General features: G+C 39.0%; 1 protein-coding gene across 1 annotated transcript in view; it reads left to right on the top strand.

Moving 5' to 3' along the window:
• Window positions 1-27,778, top strand: part of LIX1 (limb and CNS expressed 1) — a 41,832-nt gene that overhangs the window by 3,770 nt on the left and 10,284 nt on the right. The window contains exons 2-3 of the mRNA XM_067568977.1: window positions 8,589-8,752; window positions 20,711-20,851. Of these exons, the coding sequence (XP_067425078.1) occupies window positions 8,589-8,752; window positions 20,711-20,851 (305 nt within the window). The remainder of the gene's footprint in view (window positions 1-8,588; window positions 8,753-20,710; window positions 20,852-27,778) is intronic.

Raw genomic sequence — 27,778 nt, forward strand, 5'->3', positions numbered from 1 at the left:
TGAAAAGTGTGTAATTTGGTTTTTCAAGGAGGGGAAACAAATAACTATAGACCTGATCCAAACCCCATTGAAGTCAGTAGAATGACTCCCACCCCAATATTATCAGTCAGACTCTATGATTTCAATATTTCTCTGGCAGTTTTATTTATATAAATGGGGTCTGTTTGAAGCTGCTAGAAGGTTTGGAATGTAAGTAATAATCCCAGCAAAACTAGATGAATGGAAAGAGAGCAGGCAGTGTAATAAATATAGATCTATGGGATAACTGAATATATCATGCAACCCCATGGATCTATATTTATTACACTGATGAGCACACACTATGGTGAGTGTGATCTATGCTATCAATTTTTTATTGCCAATAATTTGTGATCATCAAATCACTCGTGAGCTATGGCGCCATGAGCCAGTTCCTATATACCAGTCTTTCAAAAGAAGTGGCAATAAAAGCTTTATAGCAGACACCACTATTTAGACTCAGGATTGTTTTTATTGACAGTAGTGCCCTCTGTGTGCTTGATAGTTATGAAGGATGATCTCAGTTCCAAGAGCTCACAATCAAAAGCCTCAAGAAACTTTGCCCCCAGTCCTTGGGTGTCAGCAAAGAACCCAACAGAAGCAAAGATGGCTTTATGACACATTTATGCCCCCCCAAATCCTGGAGAGTGGCAGGGAGAAACCAGAATCTAGGTCAGTCTCCAGTGCAAGTTAGAGCAGCCTCAAAGTTGCTCTGACTTGTGTCAACTGGTGATCCATCTTCCCAGAGTGAAGCAGCACTCCAAACACCTCTCCTTCACTCCAGCATGCCACCAATCTGCACATCTACACCAAAGGCTATGCTGGTTCTGCACCAACAGGGGTTTCCTTCCCACCAAAGGACATTTCAGTTGCTTAAGGGGCTAAGGATCTGGCTCCTAGTATCTGTACCTGTCTCTAATACTTTTGGAGCTCCAATATGCACATAAACAGTAACATCTTGTTTGTTACCTGTTTATGTTGTTGTAGTGGGGATTTTGTCTTCACTTATGTTTGAAGAACATTCTGTCCTATGGAAATTTAGCATGAGTATAGATGCAGCTTAGTGACGTCACGATTAATTACAAACTAGGATTTACACCAACAATGCTATACATTTACAAACCATTATATACTAGTACATTATTACGCCCATGTCTGCAGCAGAGAGCTGTGTATACGTGTAGACTATACATTTACTCCTTTAAAATATACTCAAGACTGATGAAGAAGAAAGCTTGAACATGAAATACCAAACCTCCTATAAAACCTGATGGTTCCCACCTAAATTGCTGCCACTTTTCTCCCCATATTTTAACAATATAGGTTTGTTAGTCTGAACCCAATTTTAACAACTTCTCCAAGATGCATGTGTTAAGTTACAGCCCATAATAGGATACAGCTGCAGGAGGGTGCGCTTATAACTTATGAGCTTTGTTTAAATGATATGGTTTTACTGATTATGTGCCACAGATTGATTTAAGAAATGTAAGACAACTTTAGTAACCTTTCACTAAAGAATCTTCTTTAGTACTTAGCTTTTCAACTCCAAAAGCTCTTATTATTGTTCTCTGCATTTGAGTGTTCATTTAATGATAGTCTGTCAAGTTAGTTAAAACAACCCCTTTCCAGAAATCCTTTTAAGTTTAAAAATGACAAAGTAGATGGTTATCCTGTGTGTTCTTTGTATCCTGCTCTCTTTTGACGTTAAAATGTTGTCAGGGTTATGACTCCATTTCACTCTACTGGTAAGACTGCATGACTCCTGTTCTGAATAGCCCCATTTGTCTTCAGGATTTCCCTTCTCAAATAATATCCCCCTCTATAGCTACCATCCTGTTTACTGCCAGTCCTCTACATATGTTTGTTCACCTTGGGTAGGGAAACTGCAAACAGGCTTTAATGTTACACCTAGAAATATGGAGCCAAATTCACTGCTGGACAATCCTTTGAAGTAATTAATTTTCATTAATTTCATTAAATTATGTGCCTTCGTATGTCAATATTGAATTTGACTTTTGTTCTCTAGAACGTTCCATATGCTTCCATGTATTTAAAAAAAGTGGGTTCTCCCCTCCCCCAAGCAAATAATGGAGTCGGTAGCAATGCCTTGCATGGAATATGCGTCCTCATTCCAAACATGGCAGTTGCCCAACTTGGAGACGTAAAAAAACATTTCTGAACACCTGGCAGAAATGAACCATCGTAGGATCAGAGTTATAAGGAAACCATGCATTTATGCTAGTGGAAGGAACAGGAACAACAGCCATTTTCCTACAGCCCCAAACCATCCATTATTAAACACAAAGCCCACACAAAACTTTAGAGACACTAAGGTTAGTACTATGATTCAGGAATATACAACAGAAACTAAACTGCCATTTAAAAAAAATAAATTAAATGTCTTACTCTTGTGGTTCTGAGGAAAGCCTTTTAATTGTAAGATAATGCAATGTTTTCTTCCTGAATCTGCCACCACCCTGGAACAATAGCTCAGAGTGTGACCTGCCCTGTTCATCTCAAAGGAGCATTAACGCTAATAACTAGAGACAATTAATTGTTAACTGGTTCACTGCTGGTCAATCTGTGATGTAGCAGTTATTGGGATGGAATCAGTGAAGTGGTTAGTTGCTATCAAGGGGTGCCTAGGTAGGGTGTCACAATTACCAGGCGAGCTGCACTTCAGCTCGCTCAGGGTGAAACTATATGTCTCCCTCACTTTCACTGGGTCCTGGCCTGAAGTCATTCTGGGTACCAGTCATCACTGTCTCAATGTCCTACAGGATTTGGCTCCTGCCCAAGGTAGTCCATGAGATATGGCAAGTGATAATTACAGTGACCATAAAGCAAAGTATTGTTTATTCAGAATCAAGGCATTGAGAGAAACAGATATTAAAACATTAAATAATCTATTTGCATCTTATCTAACTCCTTAGTCTTTCCTTGCACAAACAGCTAGATCCCATTCATCTTCTAGGCACCCATTTCAGGGAGCTGGGGTGACAAAGAGCATCCCAACGGATCTGTGGATATGTCTTCACAGTTAACTGCTATGATTGGCACCCAGGTCTGTGTATGCAGGGCTAGCCTAACCTGGTTACAAGCAACCCCACAACAAAGTCCTACTCACCTTACTGTGTCCTCTGTTTTTCTGCACTCACCCACGTGTCTCCGGGGGCATATCCCATGATTCTTTGTACTGAGACACTCTAGGATTCCTTCCCTGTCAATTGCAGAAAAACGTGTCCATTCTTCAGAAGAAAATGTGGGAAGGACCTTGGAGGACTGGGACTTGAGAGACTTTTGCTTTCATCCGCACTGCAAAGTGAGTGGGTTCCAGCTCGAGTCAAATTGGAGCCTGGATTCTAATCTATGCTCCCAGCCAAATAAACTAGCCTGGATTTAAAGCACCTCCAGCCTTGGGTCAAATAATTTCTGTGTAGATTTGTCGGGGGGAGGGGAGGCAGGGTTTGGGCTAACACCTGTGTAAGATCCCAGTTAACTGTGCAGGGAAGACAGACCCTCAGTCTCCCTTCCTATTTGTCAGGGGCTGCTTTCAATAGGATCTCAGCTCTGTCCCAGCTTTCCCACCAGAATCTCCTCTCCTCCCTTGGCTTGGCAAGCCAGAGCCCAGAAGACATGAGACTTCAAAGAAATCAGCCCCTCTTGTCTCTGAGTAGGAGACAATAAGGTTTATATATGAAGTCATTGTCTGCTTTCTGGCCCTTCAGGGTGGAGAACTCTGGCTGGGGTTAACCCTTTGAGACCATGTAGCCAGCATCATAATAAGTAGCAAGAAAGATTAGGCATACATACTATTCATACAGATATTACCCGTGTTCTTCACACGGAGAATTGAAATTTGAGGCAATTTGGAATTCTTAAGTCATCTCTGCTCTGCTCCCATGGAGATAACCTAGGGCTTTTGGCACACAGGAAGCTGTTGAGGATTTTGGCTTTGGGAGGTTATCTGTGAAAGCCACTGCCTCACCCTTCATCAAAATTAAACTTTTCTGATGATTACACATTATCAGCACAAAAGCGTAAGGCCCATTGAACATTTGGGACAGCATAAAATAGATGTATTACTAAAATAATACAGATATATTGATTGTACTAGTCATTTTTTAATTTAATATTTTTTATTAACTTGACATTACCACATCTTTTTTAGTTTGTTGTAGAATTAAGCATCAGTGTCCCAGAAACCAGGGGACTCTTACCACAAAAGTTAGATCCAGTTTGCTCCATAGTCCACAGAGCCTTGGCTATTAAATGGACAAACAAAAGCACGGAAATGCACAGTAGAGAGAGGTTCTTTCTATCCCTTGTAAGTAGAAGTTACATCATATCTAGTGCCATGCACTGGTCTGAAACCTTTAATACACATGAATGGAGGTAAATTAAGGATAAAGGATCCATGAAATCCTTGTATTGTAAACTGGTCACATTCCTAACATTACTTAGATATTTGTATTATACGCTTGTAACAGTTAAAAAAAAATAAAAAAAAATGAAAATGCATATGTAGACTACATGGGTGAAATTCTAGCCCATTGAACTGGATGGAAGTTTTGGCATTGACTTCAATGGAACCAGGATTTCATCCTTTATGTTTATTTAACTGATTCTGTGATGTTTGAATAATAGATTTTAGAGCACAGGTAATTAAATCCTCAAGAAAAGTAGTCACTAATGCACATAGGTACTGTAGACATTGTTTAAATATCTTTGGCCATATAATATTTGTTTTTCAAAATACAGAAACATTTGAAAGTGAATGACTAATTCAAAATGAGATGTAGATTGCAATGTGAAGTACAGTGTGTTCAACACTTCCAAAAGAGAATATCTCACTTTTCATTTATGCACCATCACTAGATTGTTTAAAATTTGCATTGCTGATGCTCAGCACTCCTATGGAGCATGCAAAAACTTATGTGTGAAGAAAATATGGTAAATATCAGTGGATTTGACCAGACTTCACCCAGAATGTTCAAAAAAATAAATAATGCAATTTCTTGTATGAAAATGAATGTAGAGAATCTGAATAAACTATGCATGTTGCTATAGTACCTGTTTCAGGAGGGATAAACAGCTGCCTACGTACCTGATAATAGTAGAATGAATACCTCTGCGATGCCCATGGGATTACTAAAAGGGAAATATTTCAAAGTGGATAATGGAAAATATGTACCTCTATGGTTGCCAGTTACATCCTGGTTTTTTGTGTTATGGGTTTTTTTTTTTTTTTTTTTTTAATTAAATGCCCCCTTTTTGGAATATATATGTTTGGAATAACTTGTGATACATTTTTTAAAATACATACAAGTATAATATTTTGTGTTTGTTTACACACAAAATTTGCACTCGTTTAATTTAAATTGGTTTAGTTAAACCTGTGCAAGTTGTATGTGTAAACTCTAATACGGATTTTAAAACTGCCCTATATCAGTTTATTTTGTGCCCGTAAATTGAATCATGCAAGGTAAATTGCTACAGGCCAGTTTTAAACAAATATAAGCGAGTATCCTCACACAGAGTCGCATTGCTTTAACTATATCAGGAATAAAATCACACCTTTAGTTAAACTTGCTACTATTTTGTGTGTACACAAGTCCTAAATTTCTTGGATTGTAAAGTCTTTGGGATTGTAAATTTAGTCTTTGTATGTGTGTGAATAGTGTTTAACAGATTATGGGTGCTGCCAGACTACTACTGCTACTACTACTAATAAATAGTTATCTGCTATCTTTTTCTAGAAATTTGTCCTATTAGCTTTACCTAACTTCTCATGGGTTAGATGTCCCCATCAAAGTATTTCTTTGGTTCAAAAAAAAGAGTGATAGCTAAAGTTAAGTTTCAGGACTTCAGCAAATGAAGATACTCTGCCTTTTTTTTCCTGAACCTTTACTGTGACCAAGAAGACTCTCATGTGCTTAGGGAACTTAGTGTAGATGAATTTTTAAAACAGCTGAAGGTATCACAAACTCCAGTGGAAACTTTCAACCAACCAAGGAGCATTCATAGGCTGTCCAAATGCTGAACTAGTAGCAGAAGACGACGACAAAAATGATCTATTTTGAACTGTCTAAAGCTTGCTGTAAAACTGACAAAAGATATGACGCACAAAAAGGAAAGGGGAAAACTGATTTAAAAGGCTAGCTATTACTGTGGGAATTGAACAGTTCTGAAGAGCTAGTGTTTGTCACCTGGATAATCATCATTTTTCTTTCATGTGTGATTTTCAAAGGTGCCTCAGTGCCAAAATCCAGTCCAAATTCAGGGGGAGCTAAGCAGCAAACTCTCTTATACTTCTTTGAAAATGCCAGTTTAAAAGTTGCTAAACACCGCATTGCTTTTGATGAGGAGGCAACTGAGGCTGTGATCCGAAAGACAAGAATATTTGGTCTGCAAACGAGTGAGATCCGTTGATGTTTTCTTAAATTAACATTTGATGTCGCAAGTATATCAGGGCCTGAAAAAGTCCTGTGGGTGGTATCCATGTCGGTGGTATGAGACTTGTGGTGTAGACATCTGATTTTTCTTTTAAAAAAAAACTTTTAACAGTTAAATGTCAATTACCCCAAGAACAGCTAGGATCAAAATTGCCTTATAGGAATGTCGTAAGCCTTTGTTCTTCTTGTCATTTGTTTTTATTCTGGTGCTCTATTTCAAGCTCATTTCTTTTTAACCTAAACATGACCTTTTCAATAAAGATTTAATATCATCAATACAATTTCACCAATAAATGTGGCACTTTCCTTCTATTGAACCGTCAAACTCAAAGCTTAGAAATTTGACATTTAACATGCATGAAGTTTATTCCTAAATATCAACTTTCACTTAATGGCTTTTAAACTGAATTGTTACCAAACATTAATGTAAGAGACAGAGTGAAGCAACCAGCTACGTAAAAGATATATTTCACTCAGGGTCAGTGAGAAGTTTTCAACACTGCAGACCCTAGACATTTGTCTTGATCTAGGCTGCATTAGTTTCTGTGGCCTGTTCTGCTGGCAGTTAGCTGATCTAAAGATTTGATTTTTGTTCAAACTCATCATCACTCAAAGTTGAAATAAATTGAAAAGAAGAGGATAATTGCCCTTGTTAAACATAAAAATGATAGGTCACCAATTTCATCTAGTCACTGCATTCTTCTGGATTGCTGCGCTGAATATCAGAGATCAACAGCAGGTAACATAGATCACTAAGAAAGCAGTTTATAATCTCCAGCAGTCTCAAGGGGGGAAATACAGCTATAACTTAGAAAAGTAGAAGTCTCTTTCTGTGGTTTGGGTTTCAGTCTTATGCAGTTTGTGTCAAACCACCATCACACATTGTGATAACCATCTGTTTCTTATTTTAGTTTATTTAAAAAGGGGTGGGGGGTGTTGCCCATACCATTCTGAAGGTCCAATGTAAGAACCTTCTTTTTTTATTTTCTATATTCTCATTGCTTTCCCTGTTATGGCCATCCAGGCAAACAATCATAAGAAATAGATAACATCTTGCATTTTTACAATGATCCTCTAATGATCCAGGGGTGGGGAACGTCCGAAATCATTTGGTCCAGCCCTGGCGGCCCGGGGGGGGGGGGGGGGGGGGGCGCACAGTTTCACGGCGGCGGCTGGGGGGAATTCGACGGCGGACACTCAGCCGTCTTCCGCGTACCACCATCAGGCCCTTGGCAGAAAAAAGGTTCCCCACCCCTAATCCATCCAATCACATTCTTGAAAGTGCTAGACTGGCATGTTGTTTGAGAGGGGCATGGTCTAAAATAGGAATTGATAATATTTTTGACACAGTGTAAAAAGTGCTATCACTGTAGGTAGTTGCCAGGTAATATCAGCTGTAACCTTGTGGCTGGGCTTTTCAAAGGGGCCAAGAGGAGTTAGGTACCCAGTTTTTATTCAATTTAAATGGGAGCTGAGTGCGTAGTTCTCTTAGGAAGCTTTGAAAATCCCATCCCTGAAACTTAAAGCTTTGTAGTGAAGGAGCACTGTAGCAATTTTTAGTGTGTACATTAGTATTTTAATGTTCATGCTAACTGGCAGCTCTCTCTGCCATAATATAAGCATCTTACATTCTGACCAAAACACAAAGCATTGTGCAAACACACCATTAAAATCCAGCCACTTCAGTGGAACATAACTGTGATCCTTCTTGTGACAAGTAAAAGGGAATTTGTATATAGTTTTCCATTCATTCCAGCTACCTCAACAGTACAGTACCTCCTAATATCATGCTGGAGCATTGATTCAGCACTGAGACAGGGAAGAGAGCCACTTACCAAATGATCCACCTCACTTCCTGCAGTATCCTATGTTCCTTGGAGGCCTCCCATCCTAGTATTGACCCAGCCAGCATTGAGATATGAAGAAATCATAAAGCTATATATATATATATATTATATATATATATAAAATGCATGCAATGGCTTTGACTGAATCTTGAACTCACAAATGTATCTAACCGGTATATTTCTTGTTTAAATCTGGCAGATGAAGTTACAAGTGAAGATAAAATGTATCTGCTTTACCCAATATTTATCACTCCTATGTCTTTGATAGTGAACATCGTAGCAATGCTGCAGGAATTCTGGGAGAACAAACAGAAGCAGAAAGCTGTATTTCCAAGTGAAGGCACAGTGGTGTATGAGTCACTGAACTCTCCTGGTCCTCCATTTGTCAGTTATGTCACCCTACCTGGAGGAAGCTGTTTTGGCAACTTTCAGGTAAGAAGTGTACTGCAATTTTTCCCAAAGGGAAATCTTTCGTCAAAGGCTTTTTTAACGAAAATAGTTACTTATTTTCAGAGCACAGTATATTCACACTTAATCCCTGAGTGCCAGACCACACTGCTGTCACAGCCCCCCGTTCCCCCCAGTATCTTCAGGTGCAAATTATTTAAATGAAAACAATAGGCAGTACTATGAATTAATTGATCATGGCATGACTTACTGTTCTAATCACTGGTCTTGTAAGAATGTCTGTAAGAAAGGGGATTCTTGTGATTAGAAGTCAAATATCTATGTCAGGTAGTTTTAAAACCAAATTTTAACCCCCCTCCCCCCCATCTTTAGAAACCCTGTTTGTAGTAACAAGATTTTCATTATTTTTATTAATCCAGTGAAAATATATTTTTATTATAAAGATTCTCCTGCAATCTGTGCAACCTAAGCACATCAATACAGCACTAATGCATGAGAACCAGAAAACAAAACTAATTAGAAACAGATCAGTTTTTCAAATTGAGTGAAAGGCATAAACTGAACAATAGAACTTAATGTAAGATAAAAATAAATTAAATCTGGAGTGGAGGTACATTTTGATTATAAAAATGTATAAGCCTTAAATTCAAGAAAAAATTTTAATCTAGTTACATAAGTGTACATATATTTGAAATTCAGTTATGCCCAAAATCTAGTAGTGGAAGTTGAAAGAGAAAACAAGCAATTTTTAGAACTGTAAATGTTCATGAAACTATCTAAAACTAAATTCTGTCCCTTATTCACTTCTAGTAGACAACATAAATGATGAAAAGTAAATCCAATCTTTAGCTTTTTATTTTAACAGTCTAAAATGTTAAAGAAATACACAAACTTTTTTTATATATGATTTTTACTCAGGGTTCTCTTTATATTTAGTCAACTTTAATTATTCAGGGCCCAGTCCTGAGAGGTTCTGGACTCCTTGAATTCTTTTTGACATTAAGGAATTGCAGGATTGGGCCAGAATAACTAAATCTTTGTTTTAGCAGTTTTAAATTTTTTGCCTTTTTATTCTGCATCAATTAGAAGAAGTAATTGCTACACAGTCCAAACACTGTAACCAACAGAAAAGGTAATTTGATTGGTCAAGCTTTGTGAAGAGAAGAGGGTTCTGTGGCTGAGCACTGTATCTAATTAAATCATATCCTATATATCCCTTTAATTTGTTGTCGGTGACTTCCAATGTGAGGCTTGATCCTGAGTGCCTGCAACTCCTACTCAAGTCAAGGGAGCTAAGGTAATGTTCTGTGTCATAGGATCAAGCCCATGATTGGGGGGGGAAAAGTACAAGATAAGATTTTGAAAATCCTTCCCTAAGGAACCATATTCTTGGTACAAAAATGGAATTATTTCACGATTATTACTTCACCAATGAAGTTCTTTAGTGGGACATTATTCAGTTTTCAGAAATTTAAAATTTCTTACCAACTGTTGGCTGTTTGGCTTTTATGAAAGGAATTGATGACTTTAGTCTAGTTACCAATGGAGAAGAGTCCACTTCATAGAAAAACATTATTGGAAGTGGCAACCTCATTGGAAATCCCTGCATAAAAGCTAAACACATAACCTGGAGATGTACTATTTATATTCTCCTGTCAAAAGGTGGCCTCTTCTGGTCAAGACTGAGGAAAATGTACTTTTTAGTCTGTCATCAGAGATACAGATGTTCAAACTACTATGACAAAACGGACAGGTGAATCTTATAAAGAGATGTCGGAACTTGTTTGCCAAAGAGCATTGTACAGCAATTATGTAGCTAGTTGTATGCTCAGTACAGCAACTTTTAAAAGTTTCTTTGAATCCTTTTACTATTTGGGGGTGACACAAAATTATGTAGACCCATGTATTATATTATGGAGAGATGGGGAAGAAGAACAGGGATGTATACTGCTACAATTTTTACAGGTTGCCTTTTTTTTTTTTTAAATGCCCTGCTATCTAAGTACTTTGGTGACATAATCATTTTGCATTCTTCATGTAATATCTAGCATTCACTACCTCTGGAAGCTGGTGCTTTTGGGAATGGCCTTGCATAATTAAAAGGGTGGGAGGAGTAATTTGTTGGCATTACTGTCTCATTCTGAAAAACACTGCCTTCTAGCAGTATTTTTGCATTGTGGTGGCATGGTAGACCCACTGGTGTATATATGTAAAATAAGTGCATATTTGAATACTAGTACATCTCCATTTTGATGTACATGCTGTGGAAATAAAGAGTATAATGTTAAATTAGATATACAAGAGGACCGAACCCCAGAATCCCCCTCAGGCAAAGCTCTCACTGAAGTCAATAGAGATTCTTCCCCCTACCAAAGATTCTTCTTTCGAGATTTCTGTTTGGTTTTTCTCTGAGTGCTTCTTATGATCATTTTGGGTCAGATTTTCTTTATGTTTAAATCATCATGTTATGAAATTCTCCAGAGCATTATTAACCTAGGTGCTTAAAACAACCTAGAATTTCCTGAATCTAAGATGTTTTGAAAACTTGTCATGAAGTCTAACTATCAAAGTTGGTCAGTTTTATCCACCTGGCTTTTCAAAATATGATGTGAGAAAGGAAAATTGAGGATATGTATTCTGGTGAATTTGCCATATATCTTTTGTAAATTCTGATACGCCTTATCTGCATGCCATCATCACTGTATATTTCAACATACTTTGCCAACACTAGGCCCATAAATGCACAAATATTAATGTCTACAATGCTCTTCACAGAATCATATTTCTCCTGTGCATTGCAAAACATTGGATTATGTACTTTTAATGCTGGGATTGCGCATGTAACAGCCATTACATGCAAGCAATTTTTCTACAGCCTGTTGTGAATATCTGCTTTGATGCTAACCAACTGTAGTGGTGGAATGTGAGAGAAGGAATATTATGCTGGATACTATGGATAATCCCTCTCCTCTCTTTAAGCAACCCCACAAGGACTTTAGTAGATTGGTTCCATTCATCCTTTAGGGCAGGGTATTAGGAACAAGCAGATGGGTCTAATTGCAAACTGCTCATCAGAAAAAAGCATTACAATTCCACTAGAAAGATTTAATAAAGAGCTATCAGTATCTTACCCTGCAGATATCCATGCTTTTAATCTACAGACTTCTTTAACCCTACTAAATTCATGATTTTTATTATTTTACAGCACCCCCAAAAAGTGATAGGCACCACAATCCCGATAAATTATTAAGTATCTGCTCAGACTAAATTACAATTTAGTTTTAAACAGAGTCTTTGCTCAGCATTCAGAATTATACACTATGTAATACAGTTTTAACACTGAAAAAATTTTTCTTGCATTTAAGTTAATCCCATTGTCTAATAGATATGAAGGATATGTTTAAAGGATTTTCTTTATGCCATTTTTATGCTGGGCATTTAATACCAAAAACCACATACTATGATCAACCGTGAAAACTGTACCATAATTTCTATCTACCAAAGGGGATCAACATAAGGCCCAGCTGATCAGTTTCTGGCTCCCCTTTTGCTGAACTTAGTCATCAAGCCACTCATGGTTTTTAGCAGATGTTTTTGCTTTTAATACTCAGGGGAACTTTTTTGAATATTTTAACTTTCAAAACACATTGAAAAAAGTTGCAATTCAAGCTTAGCTTTCATTTGAACAAGCAACAGCATAATGAATTAATTGTGTGATTTTGATCAATGAACTTTTAGCTTGTTGAGGAGGGAAGGGTAAAAGCTTCCTTGAGCAGCATTTAAAATGACTATTAATGTGTGTGTTATATTGGCATTTCTATATTGCTCATCACCAAAATATGCAAGCACATATATTACCAAAATGTGTATTACTAGAATATAAAATAGTGTGTTTTGACAATAAGTGGTATTAAACTTGAGCTAAAACGTAGAATTAAAATTGACCATTTTATTTTGTAAAAATCTAATGCACCAAAAAATAAGGAATTGCTGTATTGATTTCCTCCCCTCTCACATCAATACCATTTCTAAGCCAAAAATCTAGTAATCATCCATGCTTCTTCACTATGCAGCATTTTTATCCCTGGTTTCAGTTATTTTTGCAATCATATCATTCACTGGGTAACCTGGGAAGCAGCAAAGTCCACCCTTCTTGCTGTGTCTTATTTCTCCAACTGGAAATAATTCTATTATTCTATATTTTAAGTCATTATAGCTAAAACTTGTGACTGGGGTGAGGGGAGGGGAAGAGCTGAGCCTCTAGACACAGACCTATCCTACCTACCTATGCCTTCTATTCCAACCCTGCTAGTAGCTGCCAGCCAAGTGTCCTACAGCAGAGTTTAAAGAGCTCTGAGCCTCATTTTCCCTTGCCCCCAACACCACAAAGGCAAACTTGTTACCCCCACCAGCCCTTCCAAACTAGTAAGGGAGGACATCCATTATCCTTCACAGTGACACTTCATAGGCATTCAGGATTACTTTTCTGTTCCTATGAAGTGCCACTATGAATAACAATGAATATTCACTGGGCTTTTGAGAGAGAGAGAGAGAGAGAGAGAGAGAGAGAGATGACTCTATACCATGGTGATTTGGGCATTCACAGGGGAGATGGGAAACTCCTTCAAGTCCCTGCTCCAATGACTATTTATTGATCCAAAGTGAAACAGCTTCAACCAGCGAGATTGAGAGAGAATATTCTATAGCCTAGTGGTTTGGGCACTCTCCTGATAGCTGGGATACCAATGTTCAAATCCTTCTCCATAGCTGGCAGAAGGGGAAATTGAATCCGAGTCTTCCACATTCCAGATGAGTGTCCTAACCACTGGGTTAAAGGCTACAGGGAAGCTGCCAACAATTCATCCAAGTCACCTCCCCCATTCCTGTTTTGTGAATTTAAAAACATCCATTTTCACTTGAACAAAACACATTGTTTGACCCTAAACTATTTTTTTCCAATTTGCCTAAATTTGTCACAATATTTTTTATTCAGTTAGACATAAAATGAAAAAAAAAAAAAAGAAAAAAAAAGCTCTCTCAAAATTGCCTGTGAACCCCACAAAAATCAATTATTTGCCCAGCTCTACCAACAAGCCTCTTCAACAGTCAGAAGAGACCTGCCCATCCCAAGAAACATTCCTACAGCCACCACCAGAGGTGATCCACTCTTACCCAACCAATTGAACCGGAGGCGGCAGGACAACCTTCCTGCCATGACTACAGTTGAAATAAAGGAACCCCTGCCAGGTTGGGAAGTCACCTAGAGTAGCCTCTGTAAGGTGCTGTGTAGTTGGAAGCATGTTGGGCTGAGAGGTTTAGAGAAAGACACAAGTGGAATTGGGAAGGATAGAATCATTAGCTTGCATAGGGGTGGAAGAGTATTGGTTTGCTAGATATGGAGATGGTGTTGGGGGGAAAATATTGGGTTTGATGGGATTTTTTTTTTTTTTTTTTTTTTTTTTGGAGGAAGAGCGTTTTATTTAGAAAAAGCCACTTGCATTGCAGACCATTGGAAAACTTTTGAGGGATCCTCTTGTTAAACTGTTGACAGCACATCACTGAAATTCTGTACAGTGAGTGAAAGTGACTGGTAATTAGATTTTTGGTTTCGATGTGAGGTGGGATGAAGAGTGTCACCATTCCAATGTTGGGACAAGCTCTAAAAGATGGAGCTCAAGTCCTATGAGGCAATTCATATTAATGGTCTTCATTTTAATCTCCAGCCCAGTTTGACTAAAAAATCTGGGGACTAAAATAAAGACAGGTAGAACTATTTCAGGATGGAAAAAGGCAGACACTTATAGAAAATGTCATGCCTTCTAACAGCCAAGTATGTGGTATTGGGAAGTTACCTAAGGCTACAATGAAAATGTAGATGAAAACCATATGTTTATGTACATTAGGTGATGATTCTCAATGTCCACTAGTCTTTAAAACACAATAAACTGAGTTTATAAAACTAAGTTTTCCTAAGAGAGAAATAAGTAAAGGACAATATTACTGTGTAAATGGTATATGGCTGATGGGCTTGCCTGAATATTATTATAGAATTTTATTTTAGTTATGAAATACTTCTTTTAAATATTCCATACTCCTTCCTCACCAAGTTTACAGAGGCTTTCGTTTTTATTAAGAGTGCTTTAAAGTATTGTTCCTTTCTAATGAAGTTATTTTAATGTCAGGTACTTCTTTATGGAGACATTAAAATAAAGAACAGTGAAAGCCTTTTTAATCAAACTTCTAGCATACTGAACAATGTAATGTTAATTTTACAGAGGATGTTAGGTGTGGGAACGTCCTGAAAAAAAACAAGAAGATAGAGAGAAGTCAGTTACTTTCTAGTTATATTCTAACGTCATGTACAGACTAATCAGCAATTTTTAAAGACCAGCCCAGTGAATTAGAATATGCTGGTTATTTTAACAAAAAAGGCAGAATATTTATTTTTCCCCCCCAAACTTTGGCTTGTTTTTTCCATTAAGCAGAGTAAATAGAAAGAGATTAGCCTCAAAATAGAACGGTAGGGTGCAAGAAGGATAAAGCATAACATAAGCCCATGCACTGAATAGCAATTCCAGCCAGTTCCATAAGAATTCCTCACCCCCACAGGTTACAAGCTTTTCTAGGATTATCTTTCAAACAGGCTGCTGAATGCGTATTAACAGTCTTCTGTATAGACCTGTGTGAAAAATTTCTTGCTCAAGGACTTGGTTCAGTTTTGGTTGAGCATTTTCATATCACAGAGTAAAAAAATCAGCTGTAACAATAAAAGTTCTCAACCCCTATTCAGTGAAAGGAAAAAAAGATACTTTCACTTTACACACTTAGGAACAATTCTGTAGAATTTTCCAGCTACTGTGTTTGTCTCGTGTCTTTGTTAAAATAACCAGGTTGGTTGCAAAAACAGCACTGACCTATAGTATTTGTGATTTTTTTCAGACAATAAGGGTCAGTGAAATTCCTCTTAAAGGCCTGCAGCCAAAAAACTATTACTTAAACTATTTAAAGGAACTGCAGTTTGAATGTTTCAGGGGAGCTGCTAAATGAGCTTCTCTCTCCATTTAAGTGATTGCAGTGGTAGTGAAGGCATTGTGTTCAGCCCATAAAACTGAAGTCCTCCACTCTTATTAGTGTTGTAACATCTTCAGAGGTGGATGACAGTCACCTCACCATTTCAGAGCTTGAATTACTTTCCCCCAAGACTTAAAATTTAAATCTTGGGGGATGAGCTAGCTGGCTGAAATTTGGTGAGACGGAAGGGATGTGAAGCAATAGCTACAGGAAATATCTGTGCAATTACTTATCTTGCCTGCCTTTTGTTACTCAGGTTTGCAGGTTTAAGGGAGGGGATCTTGTTAGATCCTTACCTGCTTTGGATTATCCAGATAGCAGCCCTGAAAAAAAAAAAAAAAAAGAGCCCTTTTCTTATCTATGTGTGGCAAGAAAATTGCCACACCTCCTATGAGATGCAAACCTTGGCACAGTTGCCCCGTCTTATCCAGATTTGATTTGATTATATTGTATTCAACTTTTGGGCAACACACCTCTTAGAAGCATAGCTGGAGCAGAAAGCAGCTGCTTGCTTACTTAGCAGTGCTTTTGGAAGTGAACATATTACGTGTGTGTTCCAAAAAGTGTACTTCTTACATCATTTGCTTCCAGGTGTGATGAAAGGTATTGATTCTGATCTATGAAGCCCTTTATGTTTTGAACCTTTTGTGACTTAGAGATAGTTGATCTCAAGTGCTAGAGTAAAACATGAGGAGAGAAACAAAGAATGCTTAAGCATATGTTTGCCTGGGGATGGGTTAAGTCCTCCTCTCAGCTCTGGAACTGACTCTTGCCCTAGTGATCCCGCAGAACCTAAATTTGTTGACTTTTAGGCCACACTGCAAAAAGTCTTTTTCCAAGCTGTTTTCCAGGCTCAGTGTGCACTTGAACAGGCCCAAGCCTGACTGACATTGCAATGCTGCGCAGGTTTGGCCATCATGATAGGGATAGGGAGCGGCAACTGGGACAAATTTGAGTGAGTGGTGTTGCAACCTGGCGAGGTGGCTGTGGGGTGAGGGATATTGGAAGTGGCTGTTGGATGATTTCGGAGCCTAAATCAAAACAGGGTAGAAACATGAAATGAAAGTAGAATTTCTAGAAACTACATTACTAAAACTGCCCAATAAGTAGGATTCTGTGGAAAGTCTTGGCCCAGAAGTGAAACTCTTCAAGGATCACATGAATGGCCAGCCACACCCAAACCCCACTTTAAATGCTTTGCTTTTTGCAGTCTTCTAGAAGAGAGCTGCTGGACTTTACACACCACGGTTTTCAGAGCAGGTGGTTAAGCCCACTCCAGTACCTGTGGAGGTGATGGTCTGGCAAGTGGACCATTGCAGGCTTTTCAGGAGCACATTTAACCTTCTCCCGTTGCTGCCATCAAGCAGCCAGAAAATACTTGTCTGGTCTTGCTTCTGCCTCTACTGATAGCCCTGACTTCGGTCAAGTGCAGTGAAGTAATGGGAAACTTTAGCAGTCACTGCATGGTATTCTTGGGGAGTCTTAGGTCCCAGAGGCAGGTTGCAGCAGGATCAGAGGAGCATTTCTTCATCCTGTTGTTAAAAAGGGGGCATGTGACCTACTTGCTGATCTCCCATCCTAAAGGTGCCAGAGAGGATGAATAGGCCAATCAGCTACTCCCTGAGAAATTTGGGCACGATCATAAAGGTCACCAGTGCCCTACCTGCTAAGAAAACTACCAAAAGGAAGTATAGGTGTGAAGGAAGGTTTTCTAGAGTGTGTTGATGGTTGAAAAAACTCACATGGCTTCAGCCAGTGTTGCTTTGAAGTTTTTGGCTCAGATCATCTGCCACATCTGCCTTGTACTGCAGTGCCAACATGATATGCCCCTAAAGTCACTTTAACCAAGCTCTAGGGCGGTTCACAGTACTGTAAGGGAGATACTCCAGTAGCAAAGAACCCATATAGCAGTTCTTGCCTTCAGTCCTTTGGCTTAGCAGGAGAAAGTGGATGTGTCTGAGAAGCCCCAGTTTACTTGAATCCTTGGAAATGTTTTCAGCTCCTTGTGACTTATCTCCCACTATAAGTTAAAGCAACCCTCAGACTCTAAGCCAGGGAGGCTGGCCTGCATAGAACAGTACCGGGACTAAATGAGTTCAAAACTGAACTTCAAACTACTTTTGCACAGGTGTTTAACATTCCCCCCCCCCCACACACACACACACACACACCTTCTCTGTGCCTTTTAGCCACATTCTAGGATCTGGCCGTTAGCATGCAAAACAATTTTAAATTCAAAGTTGAAAAGTATAAAAGGTGAACCTGCTGTTTCAGTTCACTGAAAGCCATGCAGACAGAAGTTGGCCCAAATAATAAGGTACCATTCATCCTTTTTGGAAATTTAACACACTGAGAACTTAAAAGAAAGCTTTCTACATTTTAAAAACTGTGGCTTAACTTCCTTAGGAACTGCTCACCAAGTATGGGAGAGATGGAGAAATATCTTACTCCCTCATCCTCTGCACTCCATTCCTTGTCTACTGTTCATCTCATCAGGACCAATACCACTCTTTCCACTGGAGACTGAGGTTAAGGCTGGCTGCATCCCTCCTTAGCCAACCAGCTACGTTGTTTAAAAACGTATCCAAAGTTGATATACCTGCTGGTAACTACCTTTCAATATGTGCTAAGTTACACCACTGAAAACCTCCCACCATCTCTCTTCCCCACGCCTGTCCACTGCCAGGGAGTATAAAGACTGAACTCACTGATGGGACCAATCGTTAAGGGAGATTTCACCCTTTTGTATTAATATTCAATGCTCCACTATAACTTAAACCCAGATAATTCAAGACTTCTTTGTAACACTTGTGTCAAATAGCCCATGCTGAAAACCTTTGCCCTCTGAGAAACTAAATTAAATTTTTGCCCTTTTACTCTCCAATTCAAATGAGTCCTAATCAGTTTCATTCTTGTACGACTGAAAACATTTAAATTAAAGAAAAAATTGCAGAGGGAAAGTCATATGTCAAAGTTTAAAATTATAATCTATTTTGGTTAAGTCTGTACATCTCCAGTTACATGTAGAAAATGTTAAGGGTTGCTCTACTCTTCCTGATCTGTAAATCTCTTGATCTCCAAAGACTTAACATTTGCTTATAAATGTATGCAGCTTCTTTGATCTGCTGCTTTGCTGGCCTTAAAAACTAATAGTTTCTTTTATCTGTCATTTTCACCAGGTTTCATCTTCACAAAGACGGTTTAAATCTAAATTATTTGGATTGGGTTTTATTATAAAGTTTTTATTATTAAAAACATACAAGTCTAAGTTTTGTCTCTGAATTTTAGAAAGCAGAGATACTTATATGCAACCTACAAGAGAATGTTTAAAACTAATGAAGTACAAACAATTACAGTGGTAAAATGTGTTGATTTAGACAGCTCTAAATGGATATAAAAGGCGTGGGGAATTGTTCACAGAAGATTCAAGAATTTTAAACACCCTGGGTAGCTGTAGGGTTAGGCTACATGAGGCATGTTCAAAATATTACATTTAGTGTGTAAAAATTAAACTATAAAAGGGAAATTAAAATTATTAGAAAACCCATCCTTTAAACAGATGGGCTAAGATTGGAAGTTTTGTAAAAAGAGAGCAAGATGGTTTTCTTTGAATCTAAACATTAATTTTAACCATTTGAAAAAATAAGCCTTTGAAACATTAGTCTCATTTGTTTTTGGCGAATATACCTGTATTTTCCTTGCATGTAACATCATCAGCTGTTTTGTTAGAGAGCACAGTAATAATCATCATGTTCAGAGGTGCTCAGGTCTCCCACTGATAAAACAGCACATCTGTACTCACACGTCTATACTAAGGGTTTCATCCACAGCCAATTAAAGTCAATGGACAGACTCCAGCTGACTTCATTGGGCTTTGGATCAGTATGTGAGAAAAGAGGAAAGCTGATAGAAAAATCATTTAATTTTGTGTGTATCACTGTAACTGGGCACCCACTAAAGAGTAGCTAGTGAGTTATACATAGGGTAAAAAAGGAAATGTCTAATTAACTGATATCTCAATAAATCATATCTAAAAATTATTACTTTCTATCCAGGTTTCCTATATGAGATGCACTTCAGCAGAACTCCCAGTATGTGATAAATGAATAAAAATTGAAGAGGTCCTTTCTGTATTAATTTCTATTTAAATGTTTTCTTGGTGGAAAAGCAAGTATGGTGCTTGAAAATGCTAGTAAGATTTTATTACATTATGAATGTAATATATTAATAGAATATGAATGTAAATTCCTAGAACAGAGGAAATTAACATAAGCTTAGATTTTTAAAAGTGCCTAATGAAGGGAAGGTCAATGGAAGTTGGGAGCCTTGCCCTCTCCGGCTCCTTTGAAAACCTCACACATAGCATGTGGATAATACTGATTAGCAGAGCTAGTCAAAGAACAGGACAATAATTTCACCAAGAAATTCAGGGTCTTTTCCCCTTTCTTAGTTGAAATTGGACCCATTTTTCATGAATTTTCTGTTGTTATTTTACTTTTTTTTAAAAGGTGTTGTTTTTTTTTAATTTCTGTTTACTTGAAACTTGCTTTTCAGTGAAAATGTGATTTGGGGTCAATGAAAAAAATCAATAGATTTCAAAAATTATTTCAATAAAAATTTCAGTAAAAAAATCAGAATTTTGCAAAAAATTAGAAAATTTTGATAATGTTGACAATCTTGTGGAAAGTTTCATTTTGGAAAAAGGCAATTTTTCAATTAAAAATATTTGTGTGTGCGAAGTCAACCAGCTTAACTGATAAAGCACGTTAAACAATCTTTGTGTGAAAATACAATTTTCATGGGGGCTTGAAAAGGGCTCTCCAATGTATTAATAAACAAAAATGGTCCTAAGAGAACTACAGTAGTTTTCCTGAAGTCTGTAATTCTGTATGTGTGTGTGTGTGATTTCAGTGCTGCTTAAGCAGAGCAGAGGCAAGACGAGATGCTGCAAAAGTGGCTCTGATCAATTCTCTGTTCAATGAATTGCCCTGTCGCAAGATCACAAAGGAATTCATTATGGAAAGTGTTCAAGAAGCTGTTTCCTCAACCAGCGTAAGTACCAAACTATGTTTCTTGTGTTGTTTTCAAGTGTGTTGATATAAAATTGTAGCTAAATAAAATTGAGGAAACTACTTCAACCGGATTAATATGAGACCCTACATAACTGTATCTTCATTGATAATCAGTTAAATCTTTAGAGTAAGTACTTAAATATCACACTATTGAACTTAGGGAATTTAATTTGCTTATGTAATGTGTAGGTGATTCTAGTTTTAGATCTGATGATGGTGTGTCACTGTCCAGTCAGAAGGCCAGAGACTCAAATTGTCAGTGATGCTTGTTAGTCAGATTGTAAATAAAAGGCCTTTTTCCCATACACAGCTATCAACACCAGAATGGAGTCACTTGAGTTCCTACCACTATCATCAGTGCAGAACCAGTAATGCATCCATTTCCCCCAAAGACATTATGATGTAGCCAATGAAAATATTGTTCAAAGATTTGAATGGACCCTGTACAAAGTGACATGATGGGGTGGGCATGTAAAGGGGTGACAAAAATCCTTTTGTTCAAATTGGAAATTAACTTAATTTTTGTAGCTCTTTGGACAAAGTACCATTTATCAACTTTTATATAAAATCTGAAGGGAAGTTTTCAAAAATTAAAGGTTTTAATCTCCCCAAAATTCCAAACGATGTATTTTATTTTTAGCCTGAATTACAAAATAAGTTTCCCCAAAAGAGTCTCTAAATATATGCAAAAGAGATCTCTATTCTTTTTCTCGTGGTGTTCTGAGAAAATTGGATCAACTTCTGATAATGTGGCACAGATCAGATGTTTTACCATGCTCATGGCCATTATGTTGAGTGGGCATGTCTTGCACCATCCCAGTTCACTTAGACATGTCTCAGGAAATCTTGAAACACAAGATAGAATAATAAGTCATACAAGTTACAAACAATGGAAAGCTGGAAATACTAACAGGTCCCTGGTATCATATTTGGGTTTAAATTACACTAGTATGAATCATCATTTTACAGAGCCAGATTCAGTTTTTGGTTCTGCTTCTGTGCAAATCCAGAATAGCTCCACAGATGTTACTGAGATGTTCTGCATTTACACCAGTGTTTAACTAAGAGTTGAATCTGGCTCTGTCAGATGATCTGAAAAGCTGCAAGAGTCTAATTCTGCCATTTTCACAAACACATACATTCATGTAGTTAATTACAGAATATTAGTAAAAACAGTGAAAGCCCCTGGGCTAACAGTGCAGAATGCTATTCCAGATCCTTAATTTATTTTAATGCATCTCTATTTCAGTGGTTTACTCCTTAACATTATAGTCACTCTGGAAGGGAAATGGGTCGGAGGAAGGAACCTTTGTCATTAAATACCAAAACTGAATCTGACATAGTGGATGGAACAGCCCCCCAACATCTGCACTGGCTGTCAATTGTGGGAGATGTCAAGTGAAAAACTCTGGCTGTTAAACTAGTTAAAAAGTTTAAAATAAAAAAAGTACTGTGATCACCAAAGACTAAATGTCTTTTGAGACTATTATTATTTAATATTCATTTAATCATGCTGCCCAGAGGTCCCAATCAGGATCAGGGCCCAGCTGTGCTAAGCACTGCACAAACACAGAAGGCCAGGGGACATGGTTCCTGCCCCAGAGAGTTTATACTCTAAGAATAACGAGATGGATTTTTAGGTGCTGTCAGTGAAGCTCTGCTGCTGTATATCAATGGAGCTGTGTTGATGTATGGCAACTGAGGATCTGTGCTAAGGTCTGTATTTTCCTTCTTCCCAAGTATGAGGGGTAAAAAAAATTTTTTTTACAGTTTTGTTTTTAATTGTCTAACGTCAAGTATAAAAATTGGGAATATGTGTGATGCTGTAACATTGGTGTGGACTGTTATCAGCTACAATTTTCCACCAGCCAGAGATGAGTACATTTCAATAGTGGGTGAAGTTTATAATGTGTCATACATAGCTTATATGAATGATTCATATCTATAGCTAAACATAAAATATTATAAGCAGCTATAAATACAACACATCTATATTTATATAGCTCTATAACCTGATATAAATGTAAAATTAGTTATACCTGGAAAATGTGTCAGTGTGTCTACATAACAAGTAACAGAGGAGCGAAGCTTCAGTTTCCCCTCCCACATTATTGAGTTAATGGAAATTGACTGTTCTCAGCACCTTCAAGGAGTGGGTCCTAATAGGTCCAATGAATACTATAGATAGTCCTCAAACATTGTTTCAAAATGTCATGCACTGTCCTATCAATCAGTGGAAGGTGTATAACTATATTTCCTGCATTGCTTTGAAAAGATCAACCAAATTTGTTTTCTTCTTAAATTATCATACATAAATAAAAATAAGTGGGAAAACATAATTCCATTGTAACCTTTTAAATAGTTTCAAAGAAGAATTTCTCTTTGTATCCATAACAACTCCCATTAACTCTGGCTTGTCAATTCTATTTGCCCCCTGACTGACAAATAAACACCATTAGAGTCTGGGTTTTTTTCCCCCACTATTGTCATGGTAAAGGTTGGCCAGACAGAATTTGGAGTTATAATTAGAAAACAAAACAAAACAAGAAACAAGGATTTCTAGTTTAGTGTTGTGCCATGTGGCTAAAATCAATGTGGGATGTAGCAAATCTTTATAAATGAAAGTGTGGCCTCACTGATAGGCTTGTGCTCTGGATTGACAAAGGGTGAATTGAATTCCTCCCATCTTTTCAGAAGAAGCTTCTGACAAGCGTGGAGTAGTATTAAAATAGTTTAGAAACACTATTAACAGCTTCTAGTGAGGCACATAAGCTGAAGTTTCCCCCTTTTCAGCGGAAAAATCTCATTCTTTTTTATGGGATGGACAGAGAGAAGGAAAGAAAAGTTGCCATAATTTTGGTGAATTGATAGAGCAATATAAGGAGGTCTGGTCTATATCTGGTCTGTGGATGAAAGGAGGGCTTTCTTTCCCAGTGATGTGAATCTCATATACTTTGAAGGAACAAAAATCCATGCAAGTTAGGAAATATGGAGCATGATTTATTTATACATGAATTTTAAAAGGAGGTTCATTTTAAGGTAATTCATCATTTTTATGGAAATTTTGAAGGTAAAGGGCCATACACTTTACAGTCTTCAGGGTGGATTTCCTCAGAGATATTTAAAAGCCAGCATAAATATTTCAGCAGCAGTGTGTTAATGTTACAGCATTCAGAAGCTATAAATTTGCTGGCAGTTCAGTTAGAGGAACTATCTTGTGTAGAGATCTGTTCAACTCTGCACAGCTGCCACTGAATACCTAGGGTTATAAGAAGGAATTTATCTAAAGTAGCTCACTTAAATGCTCCTTTTTTATGTTTCCAAAAATTTAAAAAAAAGAAAAATTCAAATTTATGGGGAATTTAACCACTTGCTGACCTAACTACTTCATGCTAGTCCAGAGGTCCATTGAAAAAGTATTTGCTTAGTTATGGCTCATGTCACTTGAGGTCTATTTGAAGTGTGAACAGTCAGCACATAGCTACTAGAGTGATAAGTCTTCCATAAATGCCTGCAGGTAGACTAGGGTAATTTAACTGACATTTTTGGTAGATCATCTCAAATAAGGAAACCTAAGAGTTCAGATGAATGGGCAGAGATAGGAAAAAACTGGGGACAGGAGGTAGAGTTTCATATCAATAGATCATTGAGGCAATGAAGAGCAGGTAGAGGAGGACAGCATCAACATGAAACACTATTTCTGAACTACCAGCAGTTCTTAGATTAATTCGGAAGTGATATGGAGAGTTAACTCCTGTTTTTTACTTATCAGAAGTTTCCATTCCAATCAAAAGCCAAGCATCACCTCAAAATTTTAGGTCCCATTGAAGCCAATTCAAGTTACACCTCTGTAGCCAAGGGTAGAAAGTGGCCATCCAGCTGCCTCAACAGTTGGAGGAAGCAAAGGGGGACATTGAATAAGGATGCGGTGGGTTGCACTCACTTCGAGTACCCACTGATGTCTAGGAGCAGTGCTGCCATTTTCTTCAGCTCTCTGTGCCCTTGCAAACTATAAGTTGGCCTCTATATGTCTTCTGTGGCTTGGCTCTCTGGCCAGATCACATAATGCAACCACCTCTGAGGTAAAACAAACTCAAATACATGTTTCTTGCCCTTCAGGATCAACAACAGCTAAAATGGTCTGGCCTTAATTTCCTTTCTGCAATTAACTCCCACATGCTTGACCTTGATTGTGGCCAGAAATGGGTATGGGCCTGGCCTGGTTCCTTTGACTGTCGTCAGTAGGGTGTTCACTGACACATCCCAGAAGACTGGACATTCTGGTACTTCTGGGAACCACCTGGGCCCAACCTCATGTATGCCCCAGCTGGTATAACCTCGCATGTATAGAGGATGCCATTTTGAACAACACACCATCCCATGCATACTGGTGTGACCACCCATGGGAGTGGAGTGGTACGGTGCACTCTTCAATGTGTGGTACCAGACAAAACCACATCCAGTCTTCCATCAGAACTGGACAGGACAAACCACACAAAAACAGGGCTGTTTGGCTTCAAACAGACAAATGACCTGGCTAGTGTCCAAAGGAGCTTCCTTCCTCACGACACTGGCTCCAGCCAGGAGCTGTCTTGGTAGCAGCAGAAAACTCCTTTTATTTTGACCAGCTGGCCTTGATTAACTGTTGCCAGTCCGCACCCCTTCTAGTTGCTGAAGAACCAGATCTCAACTGTTCTTAAAATGAATGTTCCTGTGATGCCTCTTTAGGCAAGCCTCAAGGTCTAATACTTGCTGCTCTTTTTCTGTCAGAGAACTGCAGGGTGCAACAGACCAGCGGCATCTTCAGCAGGGGACCACAAAGGCCCCATCACAGAGGGATACTAGGTAGTTCCTTCCCACCCATTAGCTAGTTGCAGGGGAGAGTTGCTGACTGGCCCTCATCTCCCACTTCCAGGGATTTAACCTGGAGCATGGGCCATGTGGAGCCTCTTGCAGCTCCATTCCAACAATGAAAAGGTTACTCACCATTCCTGCAGCAGCAGCCACAACACGGAGGAAGGCAGTGAATGTCCTGTGACTAGATGGTGCCAATGCTGCGTCTCAATCTCAGGACGACCCAGATCTGTGGGTGATGCACCTGAAGCTTTGGAACTTTGGCTTATGACAGCTGTGGGACTAGTCAAGGACTCGGTTGCCCCACAGACTCTAAAAGGTCTATCATGCCAGCCTCATGGAATATGGGTCACAGGAAGGGCTACATCGTGAGTGGCCCATACCTACGCACCAGATGGTGCAATACGTGGTATCTTTGGCCCACCGGGGGTTGGCTCCCTCCACTATATCACACCACCAAGCTAGTGAGCCCGTCCTACTGTTGTAGGCTGGTGGATTTCAGAGACCCATGTGCGGACTTGGTAGTACAGAAGATCTAATAAGGGTGGCACAGGACGGGGCGTGCGCAGAAGGGATGAGAGGTTGCCCATTACAGTGGAAAGGATTGTTAAAGGCTCTAGCAGGGGTGTGAAGCTGTGGGAGAAAGGCCATTTGTTATTGCTTTCTTTGGCACTTTTAAAGTGAGTGAGCTGGTACCTTTAGCAGCTGCGGACAGGTCACAGCGATTGGGATGTTTGGCTGTCCACCGGAGCAGTATCCCTGCACTTAAGGTACTCTCAGAACAGAACAGAAGGAAAGGAGGGCTATGTGCTGTTGAAGTAATGTGCAGATGAATACCTGTGCCCCATAAAGGCAGTAAAAGATTTAGTAGAAATCTGGGGTCAGCAGCCAGGCCTGCTGTTCATACATAGCGATGGCAGCTTCCCAATGACGTACCAGTTCACTGCAGTACTGGGGAAACCTTGCACTACTGTGATTGTGACTCGGGTAAATTTGGTACTCATTCTTTCAGGCTCCGGGCAGCAACATTAGCAACTGCAGAGTGCTTTAGCTCACAGAAAGTGCAGGCAACAGGGTGCAGGAAAAACCAGGTTACTTACCAGGAACTGATGTTCTTCGAGATGTATTGCTCATGTCCATTGCACTATAGATGAGTGCACACCACCATGCACAGTTCCCAGAACTTTTTTCCCCTTAGCAAACCCTATAGGGCCGGCTCTGATGCCCCCTGAAGTTCTGTGCACAGGCTGTGGTATATGAGGCACTGCCGGCCCTATGCCCCCTCAGTCCCTTCTTTCTGCCATCTCCGGCAGCGGGGACAGGGGGTGGGTTGTGGAATGGACATGATCAACACATCTCGAAGAACAACAGTTACTGGTAAGTAACCTTGTTTTCTTCTTCAAGTGATTGCTCATGTCCATTCCACTATAGATGACTAACAAGCAGGAGGGTAGGAGTTACCGGTGAGCTGCCCACAGCATGGCTCTGCCAAATCCCACGTCCTCTTTCGCCTGCTGGACAATGGCGTAGTGGGACATGAAGGTATGCACCAATTACCAGGAGGCAGCTTTGCAGATGTCCTGCAGGGACACTCTCCCCAGGAAAGCTGTAGACAAGACTTGAACTCTGGTTGAGTGCACTGTGATGGTTCCCGGAAGCTGCACCCTCACCTGCTCGTAGCAGAACTTGATGCACGATGTAATCCACGAGGAGATGCACTGGGTGGAGACAGGTGAGCCTTTCATCCAGTCTTCCACTGCAACGAAGAGCTGCATCGATTTCTGGAACGGCTTTGTACACTTGATGTAGAAGGCCAGGGCCCGTCTCACATCCAGCGAATCATGCTGTTTGGGAAAAAACACGGGGAAAAAAATATCTTGGTTACAATGAAATTGGGAAACCACCTTGGGCAGGAAAGCTGGATGCAGCCTCAACTGCACCTTCTCCTTGTAGGATACTGTATAAGGGGGCTCCGAGGTCAAGGCCCTAATCTCAGAGACTCTCCTAGTTGAAGTAATGGCCACCGGGAAGGCTACCTTCCATGAAAGCATGA

Source organism: Emydura macquarii, unplaced genomic scaffold (genome assembly GCF_026122565.2).
Source record: "Emydura macquarii macquarii isolate MOO-44397 ecotype Brisbane River unplaced genomic scaffold, CSIRO-AGI_Emac_v2 contig_2897, whole genome shotgun sequence".
Classification (NCBI taxonomy): domain Eukaryota; kingdom Metazoa; phylum Chordata; order Testudines; family Chelidae; genus Emydura; species Emydura macquarii.